The sequence below is a fragment of the Pinus tabuliformis genome, chromosome 6 (assembly GCF_031772625.1).
Source record: "Pinus tabuliformis cultivar Carrire ecotype Pingquan chromosome 6, CPIR1, whole genome shotgun sequence".
In the NCBI taxonomy this organism is placed as follows: domain Eukaryota; kingdom Viridiplantae; phylum Streptophyta; class Pinopsida; order Pinales; family Pinaceae; genus Pinus; species Pinus tabuliformis.
The window spans coordinates 1,952,844,953-1,952,854,533 of record NC_142292.1 but is presented as its reverse complement, the minus strand read 5'-3'; the positions used below and the strand labels follow the sequence as shown (position 1 = coordinate 1,952,854,533).

The 9,581-nt window shown below is 32.7% G+C and overlaps 2 protein-coding genes across 2 annotated transcripts; both read right to left on the bottom strand.

Moving 5' to 3' along the window:
- Positions 1 to 1,612: 1,612 nt before the first annotated feature.
- LOC149266985 (uncharacterized) lies at positions 1,613 to 3,432 on the bottom strand. The gene is made up of 4 exons (XM_089397740.1): positions 2,670 to 3,432; positions 2,359 to 2,451; positions 2,194 to 2,261; positions 1,613 to 2,083 (listed from the first exon to the last, which is right to left on the bottom strand). The coding sequence occupies exons 1-4, from the start codon at positions 3,306 to 3,308 to the stop codon at positions 1,960 to 1,962; spliced, it is 924 nt and encodes a 307-aa protein (XP_089253866.1). The 5' UTR covers positions 3,309 to 3,432; the 3' UTR covers positions 1,613 to 1,959.
- A 3,730-nt stretch (positions 3,433 to 7,162) lies between these two features.
- Positions 7,163 to 8,970, bottom strand: LOC149266984 (uncharacterized). The gene is made up of 4 exons (XM_089397733.1): positions 8,258 to 8,970; positions 7,882 to 7,974; positions 7,717 to 7,784; positions 7,163 to 7,606 (listed from the first exon to the last, which is right to left on the bottom strand). Exons 1-4 carry the CDS (start codon positions 8,894 to 8,896, stop codon positions 7,483 to 7,485), a joined length of 924 nt encoding a protein of 307 aa, XP_089253859.1. The 5' UTR covers positions 8,897 to 8,970; the 3' UTR covers positions 7,163 to 7,482.
- Between the last annotated feature and the right edge of the window lie 611 nt (positions 8,971 to 9,581).

Below are 9,581 nucleotides of genomic sequence, written 5' to 3'. Positions count from 1 at the left end.
TTTGTTATTTTATTATTTTTTATGATTCTTTTAATATTAGCAATGTGAAATATATGATAAAAAAAATATTTTTATGCTTACCATGGTTTCATTTTTATGGATGTTTCCCAACTGTTTAATTTATATGGTTCAATATATTATATAATTGGCTAGCTAAACCATTTAATTTATATGGTCATGCTAGTTCAATATATTATATAATTGGCTAGAGCCTTGGCTAGTAGAAACAAAAATGTTATTAGGCATAATGGCCACATAAAGTTCAATATATTATATAATTGGCTAGCCAAACCATTTAATTTATATGGTCATGCTAATTCAATATATTATATAATTGTTCTAGAGCCTTGGCAAGTAAAAACAAAAATGTTATTAGACATAATAGCCACATAAAAACAAAATAAATTAATGTTATTAAGCTTTTTAATTAACTTTCTAAATTCATATAAATATTAACTTATTTCCATATATGCATCTTGTGAGAGATCGAGTCTTGATCCATAGTAGTAGAATAAAAGATATGTATATACAATAACAAAAAAAATTAAAAGCTATATAAAACTACTTAACTTATCAAATATAAAATTGAACTTTGAAATAAAAGTCATCTATAAATTGGAGCTCATGCATAATTGACATTAAGTGTCAATAATGTCAACTGATCTAAGTGTCAATAATGTCAACTTTTTTTTTTTGTGTCAATAATGTCAACTAATCTAAGTGTTAGTGATGTCAACTAATTTCTTTTGTTTTACTTTATCTAGATATCACCTAATCAATTATAATACATTTATAATTAGAAAAATGAATAAAAAAATACATATAAATGACAAAACAAAAAAATAAAAGATTAATATTTTTCTTTTTACTTTTAAATTTCTATACAAAAATATCCTCACACATTAGGTTAATTATATGCCTTTTATTCATCAATAAACCAAAATAAAAACCTACTTCATAAAACATCTCTATTAATTTTTTTTTTCTTTCTAAACTATCACACTCAATCCTCCTCATGAAAGAGCTTGATGCACATTCTCATTACAATAAAATAAAAAAACTACTCTATGCACCTCACTCTATTAATATTTTTCCTTTGGATATCCAAAGGTAATCTTATGGTAAAAAAGATGAGGGTATGGGAGCTTGTTACCATCAAAAACTAAGTCATTAACTATAACTACTTAGTTTTTAACTGAGTCATTAAATGTAATGACAATAATGTAAATATTTTTAACTTAATCAATTTTTTGTTAAATGAAATTTCGTAAGTATTAAATTAGACAATAACATATACCAATTATATATATATTTGAAATTTTTATATAAAAATTAAATTACAAATCTAATCAAAACTACACTACAGTCCATATAAACCAATTATTGTATATCTCATAAATAAAACCCATCAAAATATCCAAATTGTTTAATAGTAAAAAATTTTATTAAATGAAATTTTGGAAGTATTACATCAGACAATAACATTACCGATTTTATACTCTATATATTATATATATATATATATATATATATATATATATATATATATATAATTCAAATATTTATAAAAAAAATTGAATTACAAACCTAATGAAAACTACACTACAGTCCATACAAATCAATTATTCTATATCTCATAAATAAAACCCATCAAAATATCGAAATTGTTTAATCGTAATTATCTGCAACAAGTTAAATGGTTGTTGACAAAGAAATGGATGGACATTATAGTTAACTCTAACAATAATACTATTATTAATCTAATACATGTTCCAGATAAAGACTAATCAGGTGATGAAACCTTTGCAATAGATCTCAATATACTATTGTAGATGCAACACGCATTACAGAGGAGAGATGCTGATGAAATGTCATCGCGCAGGCATAACAAAGTCAAACCCTACACCAAGGGGCATTATTGGCATCGTTGTCACCATTCATTGTCAGGATCCCCATGCTTTACTTTTGATTATCTGATTGGAGAAACTCGAGTATCGTTTGGTTCAACTCCTTTGGTTTCTCCAAAGGAGGAACATGCCCACACTCTTTTATCACCACAAGCTTACCCTTCTCTCCAATATGCCTGCAAATATCAGAAGACGAAACTTAAGTTCGGAGAATATAATACTGAATGTGAGGAACTGGCTTCTTTTAGATTAAGAAAATCAATTATTTGGCTAAGGACCTTGTTACCTTTGTAAAGCATAGGCCTCTTCCAACCTGAAAAATCGATCCTTCTCGCCCCACACTATTAGAACGTCCTGTCAGATTTGAAGAAATTAAACGACAATGAATACTTTCAAAATATTCGGAGTCTGTGTGAGATTATCGAATATAGTACCTGGCTAAGAAACCAACCTGGTTTATTTTTGGCACTGCATCCAAATTACTCGAACCAATGACTATCGCATCCGCTAGCTGCAACCTTTGCTCTCTGTTTGTTTCCATAACCTAATTCGGAGAATTCAAATTTTAACCAAAGATGGAATTTTTGAATTTAAGTAGATTATAGATTTTTGGAATATTCAAGAATCTGATGAATATGATTTAATATGAACTATATAATTAGATTCTAAAATATTCAAAAAATTTCTAAAATATTCCCAAAATATGCCATCCACTAAAAATTCCTAACTATCCTAATAAACCTTATTTTGTTTTATATATACCTGATATAAGTCTTCGTATATGAAAGCAGGAAGCCATGGGAACTTGTAAAAATCGACATTCAAGGAGATCTTCAAGCCTTTGGCGTCGATGGGAACAAGGAAGTCTTTAATGTCGTCGGAGTCGTACTCTTTCAGAAGAGAATCGTAGGTCGACGGCGTCATGCAAATTGCAGAGCTAACGATCACCAGGCGGCGGACAATGTCAGGGTATTTGTGCGCCATCCAGAAGCCAACGAAGCCGCCGTAGCTATGCCCGACCACGATCACGCTCTCCACTCCGAGACATTGGAGCATACTCCTGAGGCACTCCGCTTGGAAAATCTCAGTCCGCTCAGGGCTCGTTGTTGTGGATTCACCGAAGAATATGAGATCGGGGATGAGGAGATCGAAATGCTTCCCCAGAGTGCAGATTTGGTCATCCCACCCTGTAAGGCCATCGGCGCCGAATCCGTGAATTATAAGGAGAACCGGCCGTTGTTGTTTCTCTCCATGTGGGTTTTTAGTCTGCAAAACCCAGCAATGAAGATCGGTGCCATTGTTCAACTGGATCTTCCTCGGCTCGAGGCCCTTTGAGATCCAGCGAGCTCGCTTCCGCTTTTTGACAAATTCCACAATACTGAATCCAAACAGTCCTCTCATTTCGACTGCCAATCGATAGTCTTCTAGTAATAGTTGGAAGCAGATGGTTTAACAAAAGCTCAGCGGCGGACAGGCGGACAGGATTAAATGAGATGGAGAATTTATTTTTGATACGTGTGGAGATGATAATGTTGATTTTCACATTCATTTTATTGAGAATAGAATAGACTATTTTGGGACCACTTGAGAATAGAATACACTATTTTAGGATCACTCAAAAAAATAATTGAGCTAGAGGCTTATTTTAGGGCCCAGTATGATGTGTAATTATGTCAGTGAGTATATCATAAAAATTGAAATTTTAATCAATGTACCAAAACAAAAAAATTAAAAATTTAATCATGTCTCCAAAATAAACAAAAATTACAAGTGAAAAACTAAATCAGATCTCTCTTGGCTCATATTAGATCTGTATTTAACATAAATCTATAATGATTATAATAATTTAAAAACTAAATAGAAACCTCAACATTATTTCAGAACCCAGATTCATACCTTGTAATAAAAAACCTCAATATTGTATAAAACACCAAATTATAAAACCCAAATTCTATTCCCATTTACTTTTAAAGAGATGTTAGATTTGCATCTCACCTCATTGGAACTTTGACTAACTGCGACTATAATATCCACCTTTGCACCACTCAAAAAGGAACTTGGACTAACTGCCACTATAGTATCCACCCTTGGGCCACTCAAAAAGTAGGGGATGAGGGTTTTGGTGTAACCAAAACGTATAGAAACGGAGGTTGAGGCCCATGAATCTTTGGAATCTTTGAAAAAATAAACTTTCCACGTGCTGTCTCAGTTGCTCCAGCTGTTGCATTTGTCTATTATGATGTACTCCGTGAAGGAAGAAAAGGCACAACGAGAAAACGCTAAATGAAATCTTTAGCGTGCATATCTTTCTGCATGTTCAGCGAACTTGCTTGTGGGTTTCAATATTTAGCCTAGTTATTTCATTATTCAGAATTGATTTTACGAAGTTTAATTAAAAAAATGCTTACTGAAACAAAATTTAGATATTTTATAAAGTAATATTTACCACACTTTAAACTCCTTCCATAAAATATACTAATAGCCATATATATATGAATGACAAACCACGCTCACGCTCAGGAAACTAAGCCGAGAAAAAGGTTTTGAAAAAAAGCAGTAAAAGACATTAAAGAACAGCCAAAGTGTAAATTACTTTTTATCTACCTAAAAGCTAACATATGTATTGGTGAATGGTAAGACTCAAAGTTATTTAAAATTTTATTTCAATACAATTGTATAATTTTTTCGGATTGTTAAAGTAGAAATTATTGATAAAGAATGAAAATAAAAAAGTAGGGGAGATTGTTTTTCTCCATGTTTAAAATAGATTAAATTACTAGAATAAAACTCGATTAAATTGAAGTAAATCGAACTATCTATGACACCTAGTAGACAACATAATTAAATACGATGACAACTAGCAGACGGTGAGAATATTTCAACCTCCCCTCCTAATATCAAATGTTACAAGTAGAGACACTTACAATTCATAAATTCTCTCGTTGAAATTCAAACACATTTTTGCCTAATGGCTTTGTGAAAATATCTGCAAGTTGATCTTTGGAACCACAAAAAGAAAGTATTATGTTCCCAGCATTGACAAGCTCACAGATGAAATGAAAATGTATGTCAATGTGCTCGCTCTTTTTGTCGAAAACATGAGTTTTTGATAAAGAAATTGTTCAGTTGTTGTCATAGTAAATAGGAGTTGTTTCTTTTTGAACATTTGATAGATCTTTCAATAATATTTTCAACCACACTTCTTGACAAGTTGCTGAATTTGCTACTACATATTTTGCCTCTGCAGAAGATATTGAAACGATTGATTGTTTCTTGGATTCCCATGAGATCACATTGGTTGCAATGTGAAAAGCATACCCTGCGGTGCTTTTGAAATCATCTAAACTTGGATGCCCATGAGATCAGATTGGTTGCTGCATACCCTGGGGTGCTTTTGCAATCATCTAAACTTGGATGCCCATGAGATCAGATTGGTTGCAATGTGAAAAGCATACCCTGGGGTGCTTTTGCAATCATGTAAACTCCCTGCATAATCGTTGTCTATATAACCTAAAAGTGAACAATTTTCAGAATGTGTATAGAACAAACAATAGTCTACGGTCCCTGTAATATACCTTAAGATCCTTTTTGTAACCTTCCAATGAAAATTTTTAGGTGATTGCATAAACCTCGAGACAAAACTAACACCAAACATGATATCAGGTCTAGTTGCAATGAGATATAAAAAACTACCAACTAGACTTTTATACAATGTGGGATCAACTGGTGGTGTCACATCTTCTTTTCTGAGCTTGATGCCTTGAGAAATTGGTGTATCAATTGGTTTGCAATTCGCCATTCTAAATTTTTGGATGATGTCAGTGGCAAATTTTTGTTGACCAATAAAAATGTCATTAGCAGATTGTTGAATTTCAATGCCTAAGAAGTATTTCATGACCCCTACATTAGTCATATCAAACTTTTTTTGCATTGTTGTTTTGAAGTCTTCTAACATCATATTGCCTCTATAAAGAAGATCTCGGTATACAAAGTTGGTTAATGGTTGCTTCCACAAAAACCACTTTTGATGAGATAGGTTTGGATGCCACTGTACCAAGCTCTTGGAGCTTGTTTCAAACCATACAAGGCTTTCTTCAATTTGTATACCTTATGCTCCTATCTTGGAACTTCAAAACTAGGAAGTTGCTCTATATAAACTTATTCCTGCAATATACCATTAAGGAATGTAGATTTTACATCAAACTGATAGACTTTCCATTTTTGTTGAGTTGTTGTGGATAAAATGGTTCTAAGAGTGTGTAACCTCGCTACTGGAGCAAAGATTCCACCATAGTTGGCACTAAACTATTGTGAGAATCCTTTGGCAACTAGTGTTGCCTAAGGTTTCCCAATTTATCCTTTTTCATTCAATTTGGTTTTATATACCAATTTTACACAAATTTTGGGTTTAGTTCTTCTCTATGGCAAAAATCATAATATTTTTCTTTCTTCTTTTAAATCTCTACACAAAAATATCCACACATATTTTAACTTATACGCATCTTATTCATCTATAAACCAAAATAAAAATTTACTTCATAAAACAAATTGGTGAAAAAAAAAATCATAATATTGTTTTCTTTCTTTTAAATCTCTACACAAAAATATCCATACATATTTTAACCTATACACCTCTTATTCATCTATAAACCAAAATAAAAAGTTACTTCATAAAAGGGTTTTTCCTTTATAGACTATCATACCTAATCCTCCTAATGAAAAATAGCAAGATGCAAATTTTCATTACAATAAAATAGAAAAGCCACTTCATACACCTCACTCTAACCTATTAACCTCTTATTCATCTATAAACCAAAATAGAAACTTACTTCATAAAACAGTTTTTCTTTTATAAAATATCACACTGAATTCTCCCAATGAAAAATAGCTTGATGCAAATTTTCATTACAATCAAGTACAAAAACCACTTCATGCACCTCACTCTATTAATAATTTTTCCTGCTGTAAAGTTAATTTATGGTAGAAAAAATGGGAGAATATGAGAATTTGTTACCACTAAGTCATTAAATATAATTACTTAGCTTTTAAATAAGTCATTAAATATAATGATAATATTTTTAACTTAATCAAAAAAATTGTTAAATAAAATTTTAAAAATATTAAATTAGACAATAACATATACTAACTTTATTTATTTATATATATATAATTTCAAACTTAATATAAAAATTGAATTACAAACCTAATGAAAACTACAGCGTATACAAACCAATTATTCTATATCTCCATCAAAATATCGAAATTGTTTAATCGTAATTATGTGCAACGAAAGTTAAATGGCTGTTGACAAAGAAATGGATAAGCATTATAGTTAACTCTAACAATAATACTATTATTAATCTAATACATGTTCCAGATAAGGGCTAAACATGGGATGAAACCTTTGCAATAGATCTCAATATACTATTTGAGATGCAACACGTCTTACGGAGGAGAGATGCTGATGAATATGTCATCGCCGACGTGGCGCAGATCAAAGTCAAAGCTTTCACCTAGCGGCATTATTGGCATCCTCGTCATCGTTGTCACTATTCATTTTCAGGGTCCCCATGCTTTACGTTTGATTATCTGATTGGAGAAACTCGAGTATCGTTTGGTTCAACTCTTTTGGTTTCTCCAACGGAGGAACATGCCCACACTCTTTTATCACCACAAGCTTACCCTTCTCTCCAATATGCCTGCAAATATCAGAAGACAAAACTGAACTTCGGAGAATATAATACTGAATGTGAGCAACTGGCTTCTTCTAGATTAAGAAAATCAATTATTTGGCTAAGGAGCTTGTTACCTTTGTAAAGCATAGGCCTCTTCCAACCTGAAAAATCGATCCTTCTCGCCCCACACTATTAGAACGTCCTGTCAGATTTTAAGAAATTAAACGACAATGAATACTTTCAAAATATTCGGAGACTTTGTGAGATTATCGAATATAGTACCTGGCTAAGAAACCAACCTGGTTTATTTTTGGCAGTGCCTCCAAATTACTCGAACCAATGACTATCGCATCCGCTAGCTGCAACCTTTGCTCTCTGTTTCTTTCCATAACCTAATTCGGAGAATTCAAATTGAAATACAGCCAGTTTAGATTCAAATTGAAATACAGCCAGTTTAGATAATATTTCAGGATTACATTTCCTGGAATCTCTGAATTTAAGTAGATGGTGAATTTTTGGAATATTTAAGAATTTGAATGATATTGTTTGATATTAACTACATGAGTAGATTTTAGAATATTTCCAAAATCTGATTCCAAAATATTCCCCAATATACAATCCACTTTAAGAAAATAGCCAGCAATCCTAATGAACATTATTTTATTTTATATATACCTGCCATAAGTCTTCGTATATGAAAGCAGGAAGCCATGGGAACTTGTAAAAATCGACATTCAAGGAGATCTTCAAGCCTTTGGCATCGATGGGAACAAGGAAGTCTTTAATGTCGTCGGAGTCGTACTCTTTCAGAAGAGAATCATAGGTCGACGGCGTCACGCAAATTGCAGAGCTAACGATCACCAGGCGGCGGACAATGTCGGGGTATTTGTGCGCCATCCAGAAGCCAACGAAGCCGCCGTAGCTATGCCCAACCACGATCACGCTCTCCACTCCGAGACAGTGGAGCATACTCCTGAGGCACTCTGCTTGGAAAATCTCAGTCCGCTCGGGGCTCGTTGTTGTGGATTCACCGAAGAATATGAGATCGGGGATGAGGAGATCGAAATGCTTTCCCAGAACGCAGATTTGGCCATGCCATCCTGTCTGGCCATCGGCGCCGAATCCGTGAATTATAAGGAGAACCGGCCGTTGTTGTTTCTCTCCGTGGGAATTCTTACACTGCAAAACCCAGCAATGAAGGTCGGTGCCATTGTCCAATTGGATCTTCCTTGGCTCGAGGCCCTGCGAGATCCAGCGAGCTCGCTTCCGCTTCTTGACGAATTCCACAATACTGAATCCAAACAGTCCTCTCATTTCGACTGCCAATCGATAGTCTTTTAGTAATAGTCGGAAGCCGATGGTTTAACAGAAGCTGAGCGGCTGTCAGGATTAAATGACGTGGAAGAATTTATTTTTGATTGGTGTGGAGATGATAATGTTGGATTTTTACGCTCATTTTATTGGAAATAGAATAGATGATTTTGGACCACTTAAAAAAAGTAATTGAGCTTAAAGGTTTTTTCTACGGCTCGGTATGATATGTAAGTCTGTCTTACTATTTACATTTGTCATAAAAAAAATTTTGATCATGTTTCTAAATTAGAAAAATTAAAAATTTTAAAAAAATAAAATAAAATAAAAATAAATAATTATTTTTCTGGGCTTATGTTAGATATATATTTAAAATAGATTTATATTAAATCTGTATGTAAAATAGATTTATGATAATAATAATAGTTGAAAAAATTATTAAAAAACCTCAACATTGTATTAGAATCCAAATTTACAAAGTTTCCTTGTAATAAAAAACCTCACTATTATCTCAAAATCCAGATTCGATTCCCATTTACTTTTAAAAAAATATTAGATTTTCATCTCACTCATTAAAACTTAGACTCACTGCCAGTCTAGAATCCAGCCTTGGACCACTCAAAAAAAATTGGAGTAACTGCCACTATATATCCACCCTTGGGCCACTCAAAAGTAGAGGATCACTGTT

Bases quoted from the DNA above. Each gene is read 5' to 3' on its own strand.
- LOC149266984 (XM_089397733.1), bottom strand. From the start codon at position 8,896: ATGAGAGGACTGTTTGGATTCAGTATTGTGGAATTCGTCAAGAAGCGG. The intron at 7,975-8,257 runs GTATATATAAAA...TCTCCGAATTAG, and splicing joins TATACGAAGACTTATGGCAG to GTTATGGAAAGAAACAGAGA. The intron at 7,785-7,881 runs GTTGGTTTCTTA...AAAATCTGACAG, and splicing joins CACTGCCAAAAATAAACCAG to GACGTTCTAATAGTGTGGGG.
- LOC149266985 (XM_089397740.1), bottom strand. From the start codon at position 3,308: ATGAGAGGACTGTTTGGATTCAGTATTGTGGAATTTGTCAAAAAGCGG. The intron at 2,262-2,358 runs GTTGGTTTCTTA...CAAATCTGACAG, and splicing joins CAGTGCCAAAAATAAACCAG to GACGTTCTAATAGTGTGGGG. The intron at 2,084-2,193 runs GTAACAAGGTCC...TGATATTTGCAG, and splicing joins GAGGCCTATGCTTTACAAAG to GCATATTGGAGAGAAGGGTA.